At 37.8% G+C, this 25,879-nt stretch overlaps 1 protein-coding gene across 1 annotated transcript; it reads left to right on the top strand.

Annotated features, from left to right (window-relative positions):
- The first annotated feature begins 1,606 nt into the window (after positions 1-1,606).
- On the top strand, positions 1,607-18,181 carry ASIC5 (acid sensing ion channel subunit family member 5). Its single transcript, XM_053940372.1, has 10 exons — positions 1,607-1,646; positions 3,840-4,146; positions 6,023-6,254; positions 7,378-7,497; positions 8,424-8,573; positions 9,131-9,278; positions 10,778-10,834; positions 12,905-13,073; positions 16,437-16,528; positions 17,152-18,181. The coding sequence occupies exons 1-10, from the start codon at positions 1,607-1,609 to the stop codon at positions 17,349-17,351; spliced, it is 1,515 nt and encodes a 504-aa protein (XP_053796347.1). The 3' UTR covers positions 17,352-18,181.
- Positions 18,182-25,879: the final 7,698 nt, after the last annotated feature.

Below are 25,879 nucleotides of genomic sequence, written 5' to 3'. Positions count from 1 at the left end.
CTGCCTGTGACCAATTTAAAACCTGGAACCTGTTTGTCCAAGCCATTTGGGAAGGATGAACAAACATAAGATGGTTGGTTTTCGCCCCTTAGTGTTTGCTTAAGAATTAACATAAAACAACCATAAAAGAAAGAAATTTTTCAAGATCAATTTCTTATATAAAACACAAGAGGACAACATAAGCCTTGTTCATCTAAAGTATTGCATAAGTATAACAACTCTTTGTAAGGCAGCATCACAATTAAAAAAAAAAGTTCAATCACTTGCTGTATAGAGAGACAAGTAACTTACAATTTGTACTTCTTAATTCTATACATGTAACAGTATAAAAGATGGACATAATTTGTTTTATGAACTCAAGCAACTTGGGCAAGTGGTGTTTTCTGGGTGCTGTGAATTACAGTGGTTTGCATTAATAGGAGTCAATGGATCTGCAGGGCTTGGAAACTGCTCAGCAGAGCATCAGTTGGGCTCAAGTTACAAACATCTTAAAAACTACTTGAATCAACACAAGTGCTGTGCAAAGCTTGCCCTGGCAGAGAGTTCCACCAGTGAGGCAACAGTGACAAATGGAGCTGGGAATTCCAAGCCATAGACTACAGAATCTTGTCAGGAATAATTAAATAGATTTCAGTGCTTTACCTTGTCGCTTGTAGAGTTAACAACACAGCCAGAAAGCAGCAAACAACCAGGCAGTGAGGCACCAAGGATCCAAGCTGACAAACCTGGTAACCCAAAAACTCTGTAAGTGACCAATGGGACAATTACTAAGAGAGGGAAAGAAGTAAAGATATCAGAAAGAGAATGTGAAGTTTGTTTTTTTTTTTCTTATTTTTTTCCTAAAGCCTTAATCAAGTACATCCCAGATTTGAATCGTCTAGTATTTTTATTTGCTTTTATTAGATGTTTGGCTCTTTTCTTGAAATAAATTTCAAACTAGATAATTTTGCGCACTAAAAAAAAAAGCAGCCTCTGTACTTTTGCATAAGGCCTTGCTGGAATGACTGACCCTGCATGTATATTCATCCTTGCCTACAGGGTCACTTCTTAGGAGTAATAGCTCATTTTTGCTGAAATTTCCACAAGAACATGGAATCTAGAGCTGGTTATGAAGACAGCTATTCAAAGTGTGGATGAACTGCATCCTGTTCCTGGTAGAAACCTAGTGAGAAACATTTACTGCCCTCCACACCAGGAAGGGGATCCTTATTTATTTCAAGATAAGCTATTCAGTTCTGAACAGCACAGTATTTTAGCAAAGATCAAAGGCCTTTCTAAAACAAAAGGAAAATATATGAAAGAAATTTGTAAGGTGATGCAATACACAAGTGCACTTGTACTACTATTAGCATAAGTAATTGAAAAGCATATAAATGTGTACATCTGATCCTGTATTCAGAATTATCTTCTCCCTCACATTGCAGACCATTGCAATGTGTTAATAAAAGGCAAAACATAGCAACCCCAGCAGGTAAATTACCCAGTCCCATGTGTCATTGAGAATCACCTCCCATTTAGTGTTCTATAAAAGCCATTACCTAGCAGTGATTGCAGTGGTAAGGCAGCTTCTTATCCATCCCTTCCTTACTGAAATAAGCACAGCCTCATGGATCAGCTCAGGAGAGTCATTCAATCAGATGCCAAAGGTACGTGACTAGGTTTATTAGAGTACTTTACCAAGAGCTTTGTTATTTGTCATCTTGTCCAAAAGTAGCAATGATGTACCTTTTCAAGATACAACAAAGAAGGGAGAGCTCAAAAAAGCTTGCAAAAAATTTTGTATGCTTACTTAAGAAATTTTAAAAGTCTTTAGCTATTGGCCCTCTGTGTATTTAGAATAAAGCTAATACAGTTTTAACTAGGCAATTGCTAAATAGCATTTTCTAAAGAAATCTGGAAGTAGAGTAAGCATCCTTCAAGACATTCACAAAGCAGTGCTAATGAAAGCAGCAGCATGCTATTATTAGATAATCCTACACATTAAAAGCAAAACTTTTAGTGTTTTTCTCAGATGAAATATAATTTTTACTTACTGCTATTTACTGTACTAGATAGTTAGCACAAGAGCTGAAATACAGCTTAGCTTTGTGTTTGCTTAGATTCAAATTACACCTCTGCTGATTAAGATAAGTAAAGTTTTTTGATGGCTCTGGACTTTTATGCAGAGGCGTGCTATCATTCTTATACCTAGCACAGTGCACACAGGAGAAATGAACATTCACAGCACTATCCTTGGAGAAAAGGATCTGACTTGCCTATGATCTCTTGTTGGAGTCTACAGGCAGCAGATGTAGACGTGTTAGGAATGTACTTCTCCCTCTGCTCTTTTTTGGGGAACATGCAAAGAACTCATCCCACTGCCCATGTGCTAGTGAGAGAGAAGCCTACAGCAAAACCAGAAATCTTCTCCATTCCAGCACAATGTACAAAACCACACATGGCTGAACAGATTTGCAGTGGGCTCCAATAGTCACTAGAGCTAGGAGAGAAACTTTTGAACAGTTTTGTAGCAGAAAACTGTCTGATGATAGAACGAGGTCATAGTAAATTACATAACATTGATCAAAGTTCTTACACAGACCTTAAAATAACAACATAAAGTAAATTCTTTCCCTTCAGAAACATTTTGAAATCCAGCACCATCTGGGATTTCATTATCGTGGTCCAGAGGCTGTGGACCAAAGAAACGCCCCAGAGTACTGATGTGGTCACAATGTGGCTGATGTGGCTCTGGCAGATGACTCTTACATCCCTTTGTTCCTTTGCCCAACTGTAACAGCCTCAAGGTACTCAGTCTTAAAAAGGCTGTATTCTCTTCCTACCACATATGCAAACTATTAAACCTAATTTTTGGATAAAAACAGAAGAACGGAAGCATTTAATTGCTGTTAAACACTGATTTAAATAATACATTTTCAGATCTTAATTACTGTCACACAAACTCTCTTCAACTGACTGTTCTTATGGACTTAATGCCAAAATAAAGTAGTGGATAGCAATCCATAAAAGAAGCACTTTGCAAAAAGAGTGATCCAATTATGGTATTGGATACAAGGTACAAAAAAGGTCTAACAAAGTTTCCCTCATTTGGATATTTTGGGAGAGAAAATGATGTTTAAATCCATGTCCAAAAGATTATTCAGCATTAAGCATAGGAAAGTTACTGCAGTTCCAGGTATTTTTACATTTATTATTGTTATAGTCCTTAAACTTAGCTTTAAAAATTGCTTGGTTTGGTTTATTTTAATATCAGTTTATAGAAAACGTAACACAAATGAAAACTAAACCCATCCTATTTCAAAGTTATGGAATCAGACAAGTGTGAACCTAAGAAAATTACATTAGATATTCTTTTGAACCTGTAACATTCTTATCTTGAAAACTTTAACAGTGAAAGAGTGAAATTCTCTTTCATATCATTCCATATCATTCATTTTAAACCTAATTTTATCAGAGCATGTGTGAAGGACCACTCCTTTATGAAGTTGTTGCTGTAAAAATGAGATGTTCAACTTTTCACATAAGCTCACAGCAATGTATGGTTATAGAGCCCTGAGGTATGTCAAAATCCTATCTTTTTCCCAGAAGTGGAACTCCTCTTTTAAATTAAAGTGCTTGAACATCCATGGACTTGAAATACTGCAAGATATACTTTATACTCAGGGCAACACTGAGCCCATCTCTTAGCACACAACTCTTCCATCCTCAGAAGCAAGTTCATTACTTAAAGAGAGAAATTACAATTAAAGGGAAAATTTGCATCAGCATTATGTGGATTCTTTTTTTAAGTGACAATTAAATGCTAATTTTTAAAAAAATAAACTTTGTTCCACATTCAGGAGCACTGGAAAAGATACAATTGTGTTTAACAAAGAAACTGCTGCCAGATTTGGAAGACAGAAGGAAATATCATGAGGAGTTTGCCTCATCCACTTCACTTCATGGCGTGCATAACATTGTCCACACGCAGAGCAAGGCTCGCAGGGCGCTGTGGCTGCTGATAGTCGCAGGCTGCCTTGCCATTGTTGTTTGGCAGATCTGCAGTCGCTTCATCTACTACTTCAGCTGGCCAACCACAACTACAGTGGTGGTTCAGTACATGGAAAAAGTCAAATTCCCCGCTGTGACCTTCTGCAACTTGAACCGGTAAAAATGATGTTTGTTGTTTGCTCTTGAGACACAACCCATCTTTATCTGAAAGTAGTCAGGTTTCACAACCTGTTTGGACAAATCACATAAACCAAGGAAAATATGGCTATGAGGGACATGTCTTCCACACCACCACAGGGTACTTAAAAGAAGATGAAAATACAAGAATCAAGAAAGGGAGGTTGCTTTTATAATCTTCCCCTTCCTTCAGATGACATGATTTTTAAGTTTCACAATAGAAGATGGAATAGAAAAACTCTGGTGGTAGTCTTCTATGTATGAGTGTTGCTTTTCAGTGTAATTAAGGGACAGCCATCGGCCACATTCAAGTTCAAAATAAAAGACAAGTTTAACAAATGATTTTAAATAGAAACCTCATGCAAAGGTAAAAATCTTAGGTAAAACAGATACTCTTTTTTCAAAGGCGCTCAGCTTTTACAGCTCCAGCTGATGTCTGGAGTTTTTTGCAGGAGGAAAGCATTTGGGTTGTTTGGAAATCATGTGTCTAAGCAAGAACTTCACTACAGATTTCTACATTTGAAAACAGTGGACAACATTCAGCGCAGCCACTTCAAAAGTAATTTAGTGAAATTGTGGCCTGATTTTTAGAGCAAAAACATGGTTTAGAAACAGTTTTAGAAACACAGAAAATGTATCTACATTTTTTTTGTTTCCTCAAAAATTAGTAAATTTTCTCATTTCCTACCTTTTGCTGGCAGAATCAGCCAGAAGTCCAAGTCTCAAAGACCTGGAATCATTCTGCTTCCCTATGCCACCTTCTCATTACCTGCATAAAGCTACCCTGGGTTATACCACATGATGTGCACTGCAGACAGAAGTCCCTCTGGTTGCAGTGGGCTGGCTGTTATAGACATGCCTCAGTTCTTGTAACTATAGCAGCAGCACGCTGTAAAGAGTCAGCTACGGAGCACAGTGTTTTTCCATCTAAGAAACAGTTTGCTGCCGTATCCATCTGCCAGTCACGCTGTGCATATCCTCCCCTCCTGTTTTTATTAACTGAGTTTTTTTCATTAGCAGGACAAAGAGGCACAGCACTCCCTTTGTCTTTATTTTTTTTTTGACTCAAATTCAGTTGTGAAGAGCTGTTCCTACTAATCTTCCCTATACTGGGGCATTAAGATCTATTACACAAATTTGTTACATTAATAAATTTTTAAAAATAACTTTATAACTTCTGTAAAACCTTACTTTACTTCAATAAAGAACTTCAATGCTGTACATAAGGAAAGCACCACCAAAGTCTCATCCTGTTTTTGAGACTTTTCAAGTGGATTCAAAGCGTAAAGATCACCTTTGATTTAAACCACTGTGCCACCAGCTCATGGGAAGGTACACTGTCTACAGTGGGGTGTAGTACCTTAGTAAAGCAGGTACATGAGACTACTGCAAATGTGCTTAGAATTCAATTTTCCAAATTAAGGAAGACAGCTTTTTTTCTGAAAGGGACAGCTCTTCTCAGCTCGTTTCCCACACGTAAACACAATTGTTCAGCTTGTCATCGGTTCTGCTAATCTGGTTGTTGGCTTATGTGAATGGTTCATCTGCTCAGGGGATTTGGTTTTTAATGTTTAATAAACAACCACACACAACAGAAACATTGCCTATATGACTGACCAGAATAGCCATGGGAAGGTGTCTATTTGCTGTTTCCAGATATAGAAGATACAATCCTAGAGATAGGGACTATATTGTTTATTCATGTTGTAGAGATCAAACTGCAACCTGTTGGGCAAGAATCAGTAATAGTTTGTGAGTGGACAGCAAATTGTGTTACAGTTTTGTCAAAAGCAGCCTTGAGATCAGTCCTATAACTACAGAATCCCAAGCAATTCTTTCTCCTTCTCACTGACAGGTTTCAAGCTCATGCAGTGAGCAACCTGAAAGTAATTTTTTTAATTTGGAACATTGTATCTGCAATTCTCCAAAAATTTGCTATGGAAGATAAATATTCCCAGGAGTTAAATGATTTCCTTCTTGGGAACAAGAACTTCAGCATCAAAGACTTTACAAGGAAAAATGGGTTTTATCTGAACAGCAGCACATTGCTAGAATGTGATTTTTTTGGAAAGCCATGTTACCCACAGGTAAATATGTTTATTTTATTAAAAAAATAGCACAGAAAGGAAGGGGATATATTCTTATACTCAAGACATCTAGCTTTGCCACCTGCTCCCCTATGTTCCTTTGCAGTCAGAAAATAGAGAACAAAAGTCCTGCTCTAAATTACCCTGAGGGTCTCGATTCTCCCACTGACTACAGAGGCAGCCTGCTGGACTCTGAGCCGTAAGATGGGATTTCAGTTTAAATTGCTCTCTGCCTAATGCCACTTCTGCACAGACAGCAGCCGTTGAAAGCTGTCATACCTCCAGGCTGTATCTAACAGCCTTTTCCATCAGTAGCCTATAATGAAAGACAGTTTGAACGAAGTTTTTTACATGACGTGATTCTGTAGTTTTATTCTTGAGGTCAAGAATATAGACAGCCAGGGTAACAGGAATTTTAATATTGAAAAGAAAATAGCCCATCTTTGGGAATTTTGGACAGCAGCCAAGAAATATGATCATACCATCTTTATATCAATTCTTCCGTAAAGGAATTCCCAACTTAGACAGAAAATATGAACAAAGAATTCAGGTCTATATCCTTTCAGTTTAATCTAGCCTTTAGATATGCTGTAGTTTCTAAAATCGGGCATTAGAGACCTCTCTTAACTGGAAGACACTAGTGCTAAGAACTAAAACTAAAGTACTGAGATGCAGTCATATTAAATTATGAGGTGGTTTCGGGAAAAAATGCAAATATTGTACTTTCATATGTAACATGACATTTAGTTTTGAAACAGTCTTCACTAAGCAGCTAATGGAAAAAAATTTAAAAGTTCTTTTTGAATATACAATTTCTATATAATGTAACAGGTATAGAATAGCACAGGACCTCATAAAATTATTCTGAGCAGCTCATAAGTATTAATAAACAATGTGAAATTTCTCCTTTAAACTTTATTTTCTATAGAAAGGGCTGAAATACTTTTGAATATTTCATCAAAAAGCACTTTTCTGATTGTAATATTGAGCACTTTCGAGGAAAAAATAAAACAGAATAACCCAACAGCAACCCCAGTAGTCCCTTTCTTGCACTGTAATTAACTAAGAAAACTGCAAGTGTTCTTTCTTTCATTTCACTCTTACCTATTTTCCTTTATTGAAGGATTTTGAACATGTTTTCACTGAATATGGAAACTGCTTTACTTTTAATCACAATGATCTTTCAGCAAGAAGAGTGAGTTTGTCTGGAAGAGGCTTACATTTGCTTTTTGATGTCCAGCAGGTACAGCTATCCTAAGGATTATAAGCAATGAATCACATATTAATTTATAAATTAGTGGAGGTTTTTTTTTTGTTTGGTTTGGGATTTTCATTTGATTGGGTTTACACAGGCCTCCAGAATTTCATGCACAAAATTCAAAATCAAGACTATTTCCAAGTGAGAGGGTATTTTAACTGAAATATCCAAATAGAGATTTAAAAGGACAGAATTATTAGTGACTCTGTCCCCAGCTAAGGGGAAGAAGGTTATGAGTGAGCATATACATGCACTGCTCACCCACAACTGAAACACGTCATCAGAAGAGCTATTTAATTTTATACAAGCTGTTCATTTTAATAAAGGGCCCATTAGGGAGGGTTACCTCGTGCCAGTTTCTAAGTAGCACCAAATTTTAGTTACAGCAGCTACAGCAGCTGAATGCCAGCCAAGACCTTTGCACTGTAAATTGTTTCTGACATTAGAATTGTCTTTGACCAACAAAAAGCAGAAAACAGGGAATATCACCTTGTGAGAACAGGGGAAAAAACTAACAGATTGATAAATTACTTAGACATTGGCTTTTGTTCTCTAGGAATTATGAGTCAGGAGTGAAAGGTTCTGAAGAGAATAATGGAAAGTTTAGTGAAATGTGACGGGGAGTTGCAAGTAAAAGGAACAAATCTCCAAGTTAGGAGTAAATGCTCATCTATGACTTCTTCTTTTTAAAACTGGAGGATGACAAAAGGAATAAAAAGGTTAAAAGTTTAATAGCAACTGGAAGGAAACCCACAGAGGTAATGAACAAAGGAAACAATTCAGTTTGCTTCTATACTTTCCTGTAAACTGCCAAAAATTACTAAATAGCATAGTACCACGATAAATATAGCTAAAAGTTCAGATGGCAAGCAAAGCCAAAAACTACTTTAAACATTTTTTTTTTGTGTCAGGACAAATTCACTGACGAACCTACTCTTGGTTATACTGATGCTGGAATAACTTTCGTTATCCATTCACCCCAAGAGCTTCCACGTTTTGATGGTTTAGGTTTACTGACACCAGTGGGGATGCACGCACAGGTCGCAATCCGCCAGCTGAAGGTAAGGACTTGGACATGGACTGGAAGTGGTATTTTTTTACTGTCTCTAATTCTCTTCTGAAGCACTAACAATGAATCAGACATTTTGGAATGTAAAATATTTATTATGCCTTAGTGACTCCAAAAAATAACATTTCCTCCAGACACAAATGAAATTACTGCTGTTTGGGGAGGATATAGTTGATTTTCCTAATTTGTATCTATCAAAGTCAGCCTTTCTTTCCTGTAACTTTGCAACCTCATTGACAAATAATGATAGAATTTCCCTATCAACACATTCTGCTATCATTAAGGGGGTCTCATATTCCTAGTGGAATTCAAGCAGAGCGGAGTACCATTTTACACTAAACTGTCTAATCAGGCCCTACTCTTGCTGTGAGAGAGGGGAGATGAATTTTTAATCCCAAGAGCATGAACTGTAATTGCCTCTAATTAAATCACAATGTTACAGCTTATGTCTTCAACAGGCTTCCTGCAGCACTTTAAAATGTGAAAAAGCAATACCAACGTTTATAACAGACCCAAAAATTTATATCTTTTGTTATTATTACCCTGCAGTCAATTATCCAAGAATATCCATGGGGAGAGTGCAAGCCTGATATAAAGCTTCAGTACCACAAGATTTATAGTACTAATGGATGTTTGCTGGAATGCAAAGCCCGGTACATACAGGACTGGTGTGGCTGTTTGCCATTCATTCTTCCAGGTATTTCTCAGGAGTCTCATCATACCACACACTGATCATCTTCCTGGAAGACCTCACATGTTACTGAATAGCCAAGGAGATAGACCGCATATTTGAGGGAAATCTCCAGTTGATATTAATTAAAATTCCAAGGAAACAAGCAAGATATTTGGTCAAGGCTAGACCTAGCATCTGGGTCATTGTCTATTCTTAGGAGTGTGAGAAGTATGCCTCAGGAGTGTGAGACAGGTCTGTAGTCTTCAGCCTGACTTCCTAAGGAGCTGGAACTAAATCCATAAGAAGGCATACGTTTTCACACATAATCCAGACAACTTACTTTGCAGACAGGTGTTCAGCAACCACAGCAGAAGAGCTTGCTTGAAGACAGAATCTCAGGACTCCCACATGAGCCACAGAAAGAGCCTGGCAGCAGCAAAGGCTCTACAAAAGCCAAAAAGCTGTATGGAGCCTTCTAATCAGCCTCAAATGTGGAGCACCAGGTGCATGCTGTAATATTCCCCTAATGTATCCAGGCTTCTTAATCACTCTAGAAATGTAAAGCAGTAACACTGAGCTCTCACACCTTTTCAGCATTAATGACAATACTGTCACCTAAAGCAAGAGCTGGAACCCAGATCTCTGCTCTTGCACCTCTTTTTTTCACAACTGGTGGGCAAGAAAGCCACTAGACCACAAGAAAAGCCACAAGAAAGCCTGGACTTTCTGACTCATTGTATTTTTTAAATATGCTCAAGCAAGGCAGAATGCTCTTACTAAAGTAGACCCATTAATGTGTAATCTCTAGCCTGTTTGTTTGAGAACCCCTGGGAAAGGAGGTTAGCAGTCTTCTGCAAACTGTCATGGAAAAGAGGTTGCCAAGGCAATTAAGTCTGGGTCTCCCATGCCTGGGGTGACAGCTTTATACAACTTTATACAAGGACAATTACTTAAAGGAGAGCAATGCCTTCTGGAACCATGTGCTAAACTGCTACACAACATTTCCATGTGATGGAAAAAAATTTAAAAATGTTGTGAAACTGAGGCCATCTGAAAATTTTGCTCTAGCTCAGCATACTATTTTACCCCTTGGGTCTCCAAAAAACTCCTGCATGAAGTTCAAAATTTCTGCAGAAACACATGGGATGTAATGTCATATCAAATCCACCTTACTTTGGTTTTTTTTTTTTTTTTTTTTTCATTTCCACTAGGAAAAGCAGAAATTCCTGTCTTTAGCAAGCAAAGAGTGAGCCACAAGCTTACAAGCAGTTCAGGCTGGTGCACATAATGAAGGTGTTTGCTCCAACAGCAGCCTCCTGGCTTGGTCTGTTGTGTCTCTTCAGCCTGTACCCCTCCTGGTGTTGGCAACTGCACTGTGCCCAATTGAATTGATTTCTCAGTTGTGTAATCATTAACGTGAAGTGATGAGCAGGCTTTGATGACATTACATTTCAGTTTAGTACAAATAGAGCTAAGGGTTAGATGGTTAATTGAGGCCCCTAAATCTTGTTATTTATTTTTAGGAAATGGAACAGAATGTGACTTGCTGAAGTTTTACAAATGTGTTTATCCAGCAGTCTGTAAGTAATAACTTCATATTCATGATTTCCAAGCCAATTCCAAATAGTAGACAATTTCAATAATGAAAATCATTTGAAATGGAGTATATCCCAGTTCATTTAATATTCTAAAAACAGAGACCAGACAGAGCATGAAATATATGCCCATTAAAAAACAAACAAACCACACAAAAATACTCAAAAAACAAACAAACCACACAAAAATACTCAAAATTAAGTATAGATATATATATATAATAGAAGAATTCATTTTAGCATTTAAAATGGAAGAACATCCAACTAATCTATTTTCAGTTACCAAGCCACTGGCTAGCATTTTCACATCTTCATGGTATCCTTCTAGATCCAATGTTGTATTCTTTGTGCAAGAAGAGTGAACAGTACAGTAATAACAGGTTTGTTAACAGGTAAAATATAAATCACTGGCTTTAAGGTTTTATAATTTTAAAAGTAAATTATAAATTTTGAAAGCACTTGAAATGCAATTCTTTTCCATAAACAAATAATCTATGCACAGTGGGTATGAAATTTGTAAGTCACTGCAATAGACTGGAAAATACTTAAAATGGTAATCTGGGAAGTAACTATTCATGACCTTCAGAAAGCTTTCTTTTTTAATTGGTTTGATTTCTATTGTGTAACGTGACTCTCTCTGAGTGATTAGTAGACTCAGAAGTTGGTGGGGGGGATTGTTTTGATAAGGTGTGTGCAACATTCAGGCCAGATCTACTACTGTGAACAATTACTCTTTTTCCCTGTAGCGATTTTAAAATGGATTCCACTAAGTTCACATTCTTATATAACCATGATCTTTAAAAGCCTGTCATGAGGGAAGATGTGTATTATTTTGCTTAATAGATATTCAGTGTCAAAGAAACCACAGAGCAATAAACAAAAATGACCCCAAATTCCTCTGAAGGATGGACAGGATTCAGAGCTGGATCCCAGAAGGTTTTGTAGATATATGGTCCCTGGGATTTCATTTTAGGTGCTGACTCTCCTTTGACAGTGTTGGAGAGGTAAGACATCTCATAACAAAAATCTCAAGTAACAGCACACTTACTTATCTGCAGCACCCACTAAGAACATTATTTTAGGAGCTCTAACAGCTGCCTCTCCAGAATAAAATCCACAATCCCAGCATCCCTGGAGACTATTTCAAATCATCAACTAACAGGCTGAGATATCTCCTTCTCTGTGCTTTGCAAAAGTGAGAAGCCCACAAGCAGAGCAAACAGACACAACTTCTGCCACCCCAGAAACAGGACAAATAGAGCATCACAAGCAGATCACAGTACTCATCTCACAGTGATGGCTTATGATTTAGGAAACATTTATGCCTTACAATTTTTCATCCACATTGTTTTTCTCTAGCCTTCCCAGATTTCTGTAACAATTATTTTTTGTAATTCCCTGTTAAAATGAATGGCTCCCCACTTTCATGGCAGCCAGACCTGCAGAATTTTATGACTTGTCTTCAGTATTCGAAGAGACAAAGCTTTCCTTAAGCCTTGTTAGTTGTCTTGGGCCCAATTATCAAATGGCAGGCAGGGGTTAAGGTAAAGTGAACTTAGCTTACCAAGGTTTTTATAGTTATCAGATGATAGCAAACTACAGTTGGAATTGCTCTGGAAGCTGTTTCTGTGCACTGAAATGAGCTTGGCAGGCACTAAGGCATCAAGACCAAGGATTCATACCTAAGAATTTAATTAGAAAAATAGCACAGAATGTGGAAAGTCCTCTGTTGTCTTTTTGTTTAACTGCGGGTGAGAAATAGTAAGCACATAAAGCCCCAATGAAGGCAGAAAGAGGTACTTAGAGGTGCTGTATTTCTTTGGAAAAAGTGAGAAAACTATCTCAACCCTTGTTTCTGTGCACCAGTTTCCCAAATGACAATTGCAAATACTTATTTGATCCTTCAAATCTGGTAAGTATCCACTTTTCCTGGGATAATTAATCCACACATTAATTGAAGACAATTAAAAGTAATATAGTAAGGGTTTTTTTAAGTTTTTAACCTGTGTGTTTTTTTAGAAATAATGCATAAAATTATTTCTTCTGAAATTGCAGATGATATAGAGATAAAAGGATTATGTACAGTAGGAACACACAATTCCACTTGTCCTGCCCCATGTGAAGAAACAGATTATCCTACCACTGTCACCTATTCAAATTTTGGAGGAGAAAAAGCCATAAAATATTTTTCTACAAAACTGAAGAAAAGCTCAGAATACATCAGGTAATCTTGCTTAACACCTTGTCTAAGAAAGAAATTATTGATTCCTTCTAACCATGCTAGCAGAGCATATGATGAAAATATGACCTTAAAAAGCTATTCTTATGTGGGTATTAATAATGTTATCTGTGAGATAACATAATCTCGTGGACAAAACTGGCTAAGATTTATACAAATTCATATCTATATTCACATATATATGTATTATACAGATAGATACGTTATATATATATATATATAAAATATATAGTTAGATACACCTAAGACTGGATAACAAAGAATAGATAATGCAATTACAAAGTAATATTCTCAATTACCTTCTCTCTCACTAATCTCTTATGACAAAGTTTTTTGATCACTGTTTCGATTAGGAATATAATATGTAGGGTTATCAAAGCTATTCACAATCGATCCAGTAGAGAAGACAAATCTTCACGCTTCCACAAATTAAGGCACTGGAAAACCACAAATAGATGCTGTATAAAGCTTTTCTCCTTTTAATCTATTCCCAAAGGAAGTTTTGTAAGTACTGAAGACCTGGGTTTCATTGTAGCAGCAATGCCAAGCATTTAATAATATTTTCTGCTATTAGCAGAAGTCCCTAACACTATTTATGTTATAGAAGTTATTTAGAAAATCTTTGGTACTGCATCAATTCTCACAAGGTAGCAGAAGAGTGAAACAGGATGGTTGTGTGTGACCGAAAGCACTACCCAGAAAAAGGAGGAAGAGAATTTAATACAGTTTCATACACTGAATTGCCTCTTTCTCATAGCCAGAGATGTCAGCAGTACAATTAAGTATTAAGGCAGGTACTACATGAACTCATAGTATATACAACATCAAAATACATTTTTAAACAACTGTAGAATATTTGGTTCATTAAATATCTATGAGTTTCATTGTCTCAGTGACTTTGGTTTTCTCACTTTTGAAGCCATCAGTCTGCAAATGCTGGCATATGTTTATACATGCACAGGAACTATGCAAATCAAAATGGTTGGGTTGGATGGGACCTTTAATGGTCATCTAGCCCAACTGCCCTGCAATGAGCAGGGACATCTTCATCTACATGGGGTTGCTCAGAGCCTTGAATGTTTCCAGGCATGGGTCATTCGCCACCTCTCAGGGCAACCTGTTCCAGTGTTTCACCACCCTTGTTGTAAAACTGCCTTCCTTACACTTAGTCTGAATCTACCCCCTCTTAGTTTACAACCATTACCTCTTGTCCTATATCTACAGGCCCTATTAAAAAGCCTGTTCCAAATGAACATTATGAAAATTAAACCTGTTATATTCAAACAATATTAATCCCTTGAGGACATTTTATCTTCGTTGATTATTTTATTGTCTGTAAACATCATGCACAACTCAGTAATTATTCAATTAAGCAAGGGAACATACGGGAAATTCCCCTGTTACCAGGCCTTAACCAATAGGAATTCTGCCAACATATTAATGAGTACACATTTCAAACTATAAAACATAGAGATGTAATTATTCCTGGAGATGCAAGAAGGAAAAAGTTAAATATTTATCAGATAGTTCTGCTAGCAAATCCATTACAAGGGCAGGGGCCTTACTAACAGAATCTAGGAGAATAAGATTATTTTTATACATTAGTGCTGAGTTTTAGAATTATCACCCAAAGAGATAGAAGTGATGATTTTGTATAAAAATACTTTATTTTCATGAATATTGTTAATGAGCTCTGTCACTGTCAAATGTCACTGTCAAACCAAAAGCCTGTAACTGTTAACCCTTCTGAAGAATCATAGAAGGGTTTGGGTGCGAAGGCACCTTAATGATCTGCATCATCTGATTCTAGCCCCTGTGGGCAGGGATAACACCCTCTACATCAGATTGCTCAAAGCCCCATCCAACCTGGCCTTGAAGACTGCTAAGGATGGGGCATCCACAACTTCTCCGGGCAATCTGTTCCACTGCCTCACCATCCTCACAATAAAGACTTTCTTCTCAATATCTAATCTAAACCTACCCTGTTTCAGTTTAAAGCCATTCCCCCTTGTCCTATCCCTACATGTCCTTGTAAAAAGCCCCTTCTGTGTTTTTTGTAAGCCCCCTTTAAGTACTGGAAAGGCTGCTATATCTCTCCAGAGGCTTCTTTTCCAGGCTGAACAGCCACAAGTCTCTCAGCCTGTCCTAACAGGTGAGGTGCTCCAGCCCTCTGATCACCTTCATGGCCTCCTCTGGACTCTCTCTACATCCTTTTTATGATGGGAGCCCCAGAGCTGGACAAAACGCTCCAGGTGTTCTATTCTGCCCCTCGAGTCACTCCACTTTTGTGGACCTTCCCTCTATGTTCTGGTCACTTTTCTTTTGGTGCAGTCCAGGCTGACTCTGAGGGCTGCAAGTGCACATTGCTGGTTCTTGTTGAGCTTCTCCTCAATGAACACCCCAAGTACCTCCACTTAGGGCTGCTCTCATTCTATTCTCTGTTCAAGCTGTACTTGGGCTTGTGCTTGCCCTGATCCAGGTTCAGTACTTAGCACCTGGCCTTGCTGAACTACGTGAGGTTCACACAGGCTCACCTCTCAAGCCTGTCCAGGTCCCTCTGGACGGCATCCCTTCCCTCCAGCATGTCAGTCACACCCACAGCTTGGTGTCATCGACAAACTCGCTGAAGGAGCCCTCAGTGCCACTGTCCATGTCACTAAAAAGATGTTAAACAGCACTGGTCGAAATATTCTACTTGGACATTGAGCCATTGACATTACGTGTGCAGTCAGTTTTTGTGTCTGTTTGCTTCCAAACTAATTATTTTTATATTCAATTTAAGACTTAGGCAGGGTCTTTCTGTAGACAAGATACCATAAAGAGGAGTTCTTTAGTCAGTCTTGCTTCACAGGTCTTGCTCCAACTGAGATTTACCTACTCTTCCACTTCAGCAGCAGGCAAGAATATAATTAGGTAAGTGAGGCTACTAGCAGAGGGTAGAACTGAACATCCAAGTTTAGGACAAGATTGCTCTGCACAAACATGACAGTTGAAATTAACACAATTAACTATGCAGTTGCACATAATCAAGAATGGTAGGCTACACTTTGCTTGACATTTCCATTCAATTTTTTCTCAGTGACCCTTAAAATATATGAGTCTGCCCCACAGTACAGATCTAGAGCTACCTTTTCAACAGAGCAGGAAGATCTGCTCCTGATAAACTGCTGTTGTTATTACAATTTAGGATTTTCTCCTTCTCTCATTTAGCTGATTTTGATAAAATTCATCTAACTTTTCACTAAAGACACAATCCCTCTCCCTGAACTCAGACCATGCTGACAGATGATGGTAAAAATGAGCAGAACTCCTGACTGTCTCAAGTAAACTCTACGTATTTGTCATTAGGCAAAATCTTGTGCGTATTGAGATTAAATATCATGATCTGAGCTACAAAATAACACAGCAGCAGAAGGCCTTGACTATCTCTGAGTTGCTTGGTAAGTGAATGCTTAGTGTTTATTATTAATAATTAATCTAAAAATAGTAATTGAAAGAAACCACCAGACAACAAAAAACACCCATTTTTAAAATTCTCTCACCTCCTCAGTATGTGGGCTTCTGAACAGGAAGCCGTAATTTTTATACTAGAATAGTAAGGATCATGTTTGTCTTGTGGTAATTTTTGGTACTGTCTCCTGTCATTCCATCAAAGAAGCTGTGGTATGGACAGCAGCTGAGAGTAAGAATTAAGTTTGGCACTAGTTTATGGTTCTGTCACAGACAGGACTGTAAGAACAGTGACATTTTAGGGATTTGGAGAGGAGAGGGAGAACATGAGGATGAGAAGCAAGGGAACAGCTAAAAAGGCATAGAAGCAGTAAATATTTTAAGTATCTGTTTCACAGTAGGATGTCTTGTGTTGTACTTGCTTTATTTGGAATTTTCAAAACCACATTAGTCTTCTTCAGTAAACTTTCTTAAGAATATTAATTCTGTTTTCCTAAAGTGATGGATTATGTATATTGAATTAATGTAACACTTGAGCCTGGCAGGGTTTTGTTTGCTTGCTAGACTAAACCAGATGCTTTGTATGACATATGTTTATTTCCTTCTATTACAGCCGATGTAGGTGGCCAGCTTGGATTGTTTTGTGGTGCCAGTATGATTACAATCATAGAACTGCTAGAGTATATTTTTACTAACTTCTGTTGGATGTGCATCTTTCTTCTTTTGAAAGCTCCTGAAATGCCTCAATGGAACAATCCATCCCAGAACCAACCAACACATAAGGGAAAAAAGAGGGGAATACAAGAATGTTAATGGCTCGTAGAGGTCCAGAACTTACTGATTTCTTTTTAAGATACAAAGGAGACTGTAGAATTTTACACTGCTCCCTTCTCTGCTCTCCTTATTCTCCGTATTATTCCTTAAAATGATTTAACTGTGCTAAACAACTTTAAAGAGTGCATTTCACAAAGTCTCACTTTCCTTCTCATATAAAGAAAAATGCAATCTTTAAATTTTATTTTTAAAAATTATTTTAGAATATCATAGCAAGTGATGCTGACATATGATACAATTTAGCATTCATAACCCAGATTTTATCTTTTGTTTTGAGCGATGAGAAGTAATACACATGCCAAATTATCTCACAGACATTTCTTGACTACCATAAATATGGAACATTGCTATTCTTAAAATGCTGGTTCCTTATTAACAACTCTTCTAGTAGGTTATCATTGTAACATATTCCAGTGAAGAATATGGTAACTTCACCTAGAACAATTAGGAATGTGCCTAATAGCACAAAAATTTACAGTACTATCTGTCTGAAACACATCAAAAAAATCTCATCAGTCTGCCAGCTACTATAGAGAACCACAGGGCATCCAAGTGGATGGCAAGTGAGCAAACATGGGTTGAGTACAGTGTTTAATGTCATGAAAAATGATAATAAAGGCTAAAGGCTTCATCTAAGTCTTACTAAATATGAGTCAGTGTAAGAATTTTGTGGCTTTGGTACTATTTCAGGCTTCCTGAACATTTAATTCTTTAAAAGTGTTCAGAAAAGCTTCTGTCATTTCCTGCATCTGTTTGGGCCTATAGAGCAGTAGTGGTTTAGTCTTATGTTTTTTTTTTTTTTTTTAAGAAGACTGCAGTGATTAAATAAAGTAATAAGTGTATTTACTGAAGAGCCAAGTCCTTAAGGTCTGATATAAAGTAATGAAAATGCTACCATTTGGCCATCACTGGCAACAGCTTCCCTTCAACATAAGCCCTAGGATTTGCAATTCAGAAAACACAGGAAATGGTTTTGCTACCTAGAAAGAGATGCCTTGATTTCTGTCCCCTAACCTTAAGTATAACTCAAAGATTTTTTTTCTCAATTCTTATTTATTCTCCACTTCTGCTGGGACTTCTCCCCCTCACTGTTACCAAGCACAGGCACATTTAGCTCAGCACCCCTATAAAAGGTTATTCTAACCCCACTGTCCAAGGTGTGCATTAGCCAACCCAGAGGAAGAATGGAAAGAACAGAGCAAACATACTGCAGTATTTCTCCAAAAACTTCTCCCAGCCTCAAACAGTTTCTAACTGTGGAATTCTTAAGCCAAAAGAAATTATAGGTTTGGAAGTAGGAACCAGCTATTATCTGACTCGTGGATAAAAAGAAAAGCAGGGTAAAGTTTAAACATAGTAATCAAGCACACCTTGTATTTCAGAGATCAAAGTGTTTTGTAGCTATCAATCACAATGATTTGTTTTGTTTGCTTCTATTAATAAGGGCTAAATAAAATAACATTAGTATTGTAAGGACTAAAGAAAACAAAACTGGTATTGTTTCTGTCCAAAGGTTCACGCGAAATGAAGCACAGAACATGCTAAAAAATCAGCCAAAAAAAGCACCAGTCCCCAGAAAGGGAATGTACTGAAATCTTTGCTTTGTTTAACAAGGCTAAAAAGACTTTTGCTTACTCCACTGACTTCACTGAAATCACTGAAATCACGGCTTGGTTTCAGATTCTTTTAACATACGTGGCAGAAGGAGTTCTGAAGAAAGCACAAAGACTTGTTCTGCCCAAGGTCAAGTGACAGACTTGGATGGTTTTTTTTTTCAGCAATGGTTTGTGATAAGATTATATAAAGCAAATGATTCCCCAGCACAGCTAAATTTAGCAAGTGTGCTGTGCAGCAGAGCAGAAGTAAGGGTGCTTTTGTATTTTGATGTATGACTACTCCTCTATTATGGCAATACAATTTTAAAAAGTGTTAAGGAAATGTCTGGCTTTGCTGACTGGTTGACAATGTCATATCTATAAGGACAGCAGAAGCAAGGTATTTTAACAGTTTGAACAGATCACCTCCGAGTTTAGCATTACTTTGCCACTTATTTATTCAGTTTTCCTTTTCACAAGTGCACATCCATGCTCCAAGTAAACATACTGGCAAGCTTTTCCCATACCAATTGATTCTAAAATGGTAGTCCTAACAATGAAATTAGTTTACATGATTGGGAAGGCCCCCTTGGGCTCCTCCCAAGTCCTTGTATAATTTGCAAAAAGAGATGCAATATAGAATTTTGTAAAAAAAATTAAAAATACATTTTTAAATGCATTCTGCAGAAGTCATTAAACTTTAATGCTCTAGAGAATCTCACACTGTTGCACACATTTTCTGAAAAACAGAGGAAGGCAATCTAGTTATGTGGATAATGACCTGTGTTTGGGAGCTCTAGATATTATAGAATAGTGTTGCATTCACTTATGAATTTTATAAGTATTTTTCATAGAATATTGTTTATATATAAAGTATTATTTATACATAGTATTCATTTTCAACCCCTGGTCAGAGTGTCAGAGCTCCTGGTACAAGGAAGACAGACTTAAACTATCAGAGAACTTGCCATGAGAGAATGGGGTGGGGGAAAGTTGGAGATAGCTAAAGACATGAATCATACCTTTTGACAAGTTTCTTTAGCTCATTTCCCTTCTTTTAACTGTCTCACAAGACTACTATTCAATTTCTATGGCAGACATCTCTAAAGGAGTGTCATAAAGTAAGGAATTATTCAAAAAGAAATTGCATTTTTCCCCAAAAAAAGTTCAGGAAACAGATCTGGCACTTTCTTATTTGGCAAAGCAAAATGTAGAATGTACAGAATGATCTGTACAGAAGGATTTGGAGCAGACTCTCATGGCATAGATGAATTCACTGCAACATTTCACCAGTAGATGCCTCACTTACCTTAGGCTGCTGTTCACAAGGCTTGTCTTGCACAGTTGATTTCTCAGCACTTAGAGAATTTCTCGGTGTAACTGAAGTCAGATTGTTTCCCTCTGGTTAATGATGTATCAGCTGGGGAAATATTTCAAAGGAGCTCCTGACAAACCTGCCATTATTTAGACTGAACTAAGAGACATCATCTTTGCAGCACTATGTTTACATTGATTTCTGAGGAAAACAAACAAAAGTATACAGCCATCCCCACTCTGCATCAAAACAAGCTACCAAGCATTTCTTAAGAAGCATATACAAGCCAGCTATCTAATGTTGCTTAAGAAAGTGTTGGTTAAGGTAAAATAATTATCCTCACCAACTCATTAAGCTGAAACTATGCAGGGCAGGGGGGAAAGTATTTCCCTATATAATTACTCAAGTTTGAAGGTAGTTACCTGTGCCTACACCCTAGCCCGAATACAAGTGTTTGCACTGGGTAAGAATCTGGTACTGGCAAAACTTCAGAGAAGAACTTTTCCTCACCTGAGCAGTACCTCATAGCAACATGAAACAGCCAAGTTTCTCACAAATAAACATTGCCTTACAGTTGCTCAGTACTTTGGAAATCCAAACATCATCATGCAATTCTAAAAACTCCCAGACCAACATAAACCATAGTGTTTCACTCACACTGTCTCTCTAAGTATGAAGTGTTTCCAGAACTTCGTACTTCTGTACACAGAAGTGAATATCCCTTATTAGGCTATAAACATTAGTACATCTTGTCATACTAACTGTATCCAGAGTTAAACACATTTTTGTGTTGGCAGTTGGTGTGCTTAATAAACTCAGGATACAGGAACTATTTACAACTTTGCACCATATTAATTACTTAGTGCAACACTGAAACATGACAGGGTTATAAATGATAAATTCTGTATAGTGAGGATACTGCTGCAGATGCAGGGTTAGCATCACATCTTGTTCATGTTGCATATGGACATCCTGCACTGTTAACCCTCTTGCATTCTGTCCCTTTATCCAGCAGGAGATGCTCACCTCTGTTCTCTCCTCACTAAAAGCAGTCACCACAAGAAGGAAAGCTTCTTTAGAACACAAAAACTTCCAAATGGCTCTTCCCACTACACATGCAATTGATGTTTAAACAGGGAATCCCCACCTATCTTGTCTCAGGACAGAAATGCCCAAGGTGGTGGGCGTTTTGTGGTTATTGGTTTGGTTTGATTATTTTTTAGCATCTTTTGGGATCAGGACTACTTCCACAAAACTAGGAGAAAGAGGTTCACACATGTAGCTATTCCTTCCCAAGTGAAATTCTAAAACGCTTCTATCTCCAGAGAAGAATGTCATTTTGCAACAGGAAGCCTGGTTAAGTGCACATTGAGTTTTGTCTTGCTAATTCTTGGGGGTTACTTTCAAAGAAATAACCCTGAGCTCTAGAAAATTTAGTACCACTTCCAGTACCCTTCAAGGTCCTTAATGGAAAGGATGATTGCTCACATAATAATTGTTAGTGTTTCTGCCTATTTTGTGACACTCAAAGCCACTCTCCCCTTAGCCAGTCATTTTGAGTTAAAGAGATGAGCACTAAATAAATGCAGGCTTGTCCCTTGTGGATATCAATCTCAGCACAGCATTGGGTTCCGTTATCCACTTCTACCTATTTAAGACTTGGCAAACATGTGTGCAAGGCAGGATTGATGATTACACACTTCCTGAGGTACCCCTCACATACTGTGAATCAGCTGAAGATAAGAAATGGGAACAGTTACAACGAGGAATGCTCTCATGCACAAGCTGTAAAAAACGTAGGTTTGTCAGGGCTGCACACATACCACAGAACATGCAAAAACAGTTCATTAAAAATGAAAATTTTCTTCTGCTGTTTTTCAACTGAACCCATATGCCCCCCACAACAATGACTCAATTCTTTTGCAGTTTCTATAACTGATACTCCAAATAACTTTAGCGAAGAATTTTAAAATAACCCCTTTTCCTGAGGTAAACAACAGGTCTTTGTGTACAGTAGCTGCAAAGAAAACATGCTTAGAAGGCCTATTGTGAATCCTGGCTAATAGGACTAGCCCAGGAATATTTCCCTGTTGGTCACCTGGCCTGCTACATTTTTAATCCTGAATCACACCTGAATGTTTCCAGCCCCATTGCATAGGACTCATATTACTTGCTACACACTTTGATCCAGAGTTCAGCTGAAATTTTCCAACCTTAAAATGCCAACAACTTCAGACGATGCCCATGTAAATATACAGTTCACTTATAGATGGTGCATGCTCTAGTCTGGAAGTGCTGCATCACATCTTAATCTTCTCCTGCAATCTGAAGAAATGGAATTTTCTGGGGTTGTTTTAGTCCATACATCTAAGCAATGTATGAATAAAAATGGCAAACAATATCCCACATTAAACAAACAAGGTATGAGAAAAAAAGCCCTATCTGACTGGAGAAATATCAAAAAAGTCTGTTTTAAAACTAATTATAAGAAGCTGCTCACTGTTTAAACATGGAAGTCAAGCAAACAGTAACAAGTAGGAGGAAAAAAAAATTTAAAAAGGCAATACTATTACTAAGAGACCTACATAATTCTAAAAAAAAATACCTGAAGGAAGTGAAGTCATAGAGTACAGTACAGCACCAGATTTTAGAGAATTCATTTATCCTGAAGCAGAAGTTGCTCCTTGTTATTTTTTTTTCCCAGTATTCCAGTTCAGACAAGGACTCTGCTGTGTGAAGTACCTCACAGACCCTGTTTCAAAGGTCCTTCAGCTTTAGAAAACTGTAAGGCACCTGGTTTGCTCCTCAGTTCAAAGCACCTGTGTGTTTGGGAAGCCACTTTACATGGTCAGATAAGTGTGGTTAGGTAGGCAATGGCAATTACCTTTTCTCTCATTCTTACTTCTTGCACAGAAAAGATGTCTCAAAACAAATGGCCTTAATAGTAAGCAGAGAACAGCAAACACGCTGTTATGTGATAGACATGACTCTTCCTGAGCCTCCCTTGTGAAGGCAAACATGTTATGTACCTAGTGTATGAAAAAGGGTGGAGAAACAATGGTTTTGAGTTTTGTGGACAGAACAACTTCCTGTCACACAGTTGTTTTGATGACATCTTTGGGTTTGCTCCAGCAAATACTCACCTACATAAGCTGTGCTGGTGACACTAGCAAATACTGCATGATGAGGTTTATATCTATATTTGGAAACAATCTATTTGTTCTATATTGCTGACACATGGCTGATTCTCACTGGCTGGCATTGCCAGTTTCTGCAGACTCCATGGGAGGTTTTTAGTACAACAAGCCAATAAGAAACTTCTGCCAGAAAACTCTATCTGAAAATCAAGAACATTATTAGCAAATTAGTAATGATATTCAATTCCAAAGATGCATCCAAGGGTGAAAACCACCTCTTTAGGAAACAGGAAGGGGTAGGTTCCAACTGAAAAAGAGAGTATTTCTCGTGATGGTATAGTTCATATCTCTGAGGAAAATCAGGAGGGCTGAGTTGATGTGGTAAGGGAAACACTAGACTTTTGATTTCTCAACCTGTGTGTCTTTCATAATGCCAAACAGGAAATAAACCTTCTAAAGGTATAATCTTCTACTGAGTTCGCACCCAAACCAGCAACAGAATTCAGCTCTTCAGCTCCATTAATTAACCCTTATATAAAACATTCATCACATTTTCACAGTGTAAAGTCAACAAATATAGTTCTGAATTCAACTGCATATTTCTGACATCTTTGCCTTAATAAAGAATATAAACAACTCCACAAATTGATCAGTAATTTACATGATATCAAGACCAGACCTAGGATGCCCTGTAAGGAAAATATGCAACAGCTACTTATCAATATGAATGTCATTAACAAACTCTATGGAATAGTGGTTGAAGCTAGCAAAATTCTCCACTGTTATACAAGGACAAGGTTTGACTATTTTTTTCTTCAGTCTCCCTGTCTTGATTTATAAATACTATGTTTTCTATCTCAAAAGTTTTCTACCTTCAAATAATCAGCAGAAAGATGTTGAGGGTTAATTTCTGAGATTGTTCAGCAATCAGCTGAACAGAATGACTCTCCTGCTGAGAAAGCTACGAGTGGAATGCATTTTTATCATGTATTCTGAATGCATGCATTTGGTTTTGTATTACTAAGAGCAGGTTAATTAAATAAAGCATATATAGGACTTGATAATTAAAATGAATGCACAGTTCACATGCATCAATAGATGAGTATTTGCCCTAAGAAGGTGAAGGACAGCAGATCCAGATCCATAAACCAGAACAATTCTTTTGGCCATGCTTACAGAATCTGCTAGTGTCCAAATTATTTTCCTCTTTTTCTTGTTAGAAATGGAAAAGCAGCAAAATTGCTTGTTACTGTTGTTTCTTTGGATGCTGATGGAAGATAAAGTTCTCAGCAAGGACCTGGGCCTCCAGCACCTTGCCCAGGTCCCCTGCACCCACAGAGCCACACCGCCTCTGCTACAGAGCAAGGCAGGTGCATCCCAAATGCTGCTGCTTGTGCAAGTGTCCAGACAATGAGAGAAGCCCAAAGAGAAGAGGCCTTGTGCTCAGGAAGCAATAAATCTATTTTTCTTCACCTTCCTGATTATTTGCTCCACCTCTCCCTGCAGGAAGGAAAGCACCATAGTTGAAAAAGCCATGGCAGTGCTTAAAGTTATTGCCCAACTAATCTGTGTGCTGGTGGGTGGGACTATTCCTTTCATAGCCTAATTTCCCACTCAGAATCCTATTCCACTGATTACTACTAATTTTTTTTTGCACCAAGCTGTGCACTGATGGAGTTCACCACTTGCATACCAGCCAGAATAAAGCTGCTTTTTGTTTTTCCACAAGCAAGGGGCTTTCCAGCATATGTTCCTTGTTTAGGAGCAGGAGATGTTCCAACCTGACCTAGCGGCTGCAGTTAGTAACTCTAATGACCTGTGGATGGTTTTGAGTAGACTGAACAAGTAAAACGGCTCTGACAAATGCAACTCAAAGTTCAAATCTGCATTACTGAGATGCATAGCAGGGAAAGGAAATTGTTACAGACACAGATGAGGGAAAGAAGCAAGGACTCTTTAATATCAGTCCCTCCAGTTTGTCCACATCCTCATAATTAACAATGGAAGTAGTTTGAAGGCTGCAGAACTGCAGAACAGAATAGAAGCAGATCCAGAGAATTTTGGCATCCTCTAGGTATGAGCAACAGCCTGTAAATAATATATTAGTTCTTCCTGATTTGCAAGTATTTTTAATTCCTATCTTCAATTCAGAGACACTTTCAGTAGCACTTGTCTCAATAGAACTTTCCCTGTGTATTTATCAGAGAGCTGCAGAGAAAATGAACATAAGGTACAGAAAAAGATGCGTAAAATTGCCTACACTGCATCAGGAGTGATACTGTTGGTCAGCAGAAACTCCTAGCAGAAAAGTGAGCACTCTACAACAGAAGCCACTCCTAAGGTGCTGATGAGGTCTTTCAATTAATTAACAGACCAGATAAAATTTTTTGCAGCAGTGTTACACTTGCCACAGGCTTCCACATTCATGGGGGCAATAAAATCAGTCACTATGCAAGCAGA

This window comes from Vidua chalybeata, chromosome 4 (assembly GCF_026979565.1).
Source record: "Vidua chalybeata isolate OUT-0048 chromosome 4, bVidCha1 merged haplotype, whole genome shotgun sequence".
NCBI lineage: Eukaryota > Metazoa > Chordata > Aves > Passeriformes > Viduidae > Vidua > Vidua chalybeata.
Note: the sequence above shows the minus strand (reverse complement) of the source record. Positions and strands in the feature narration are given on the sequence as shown.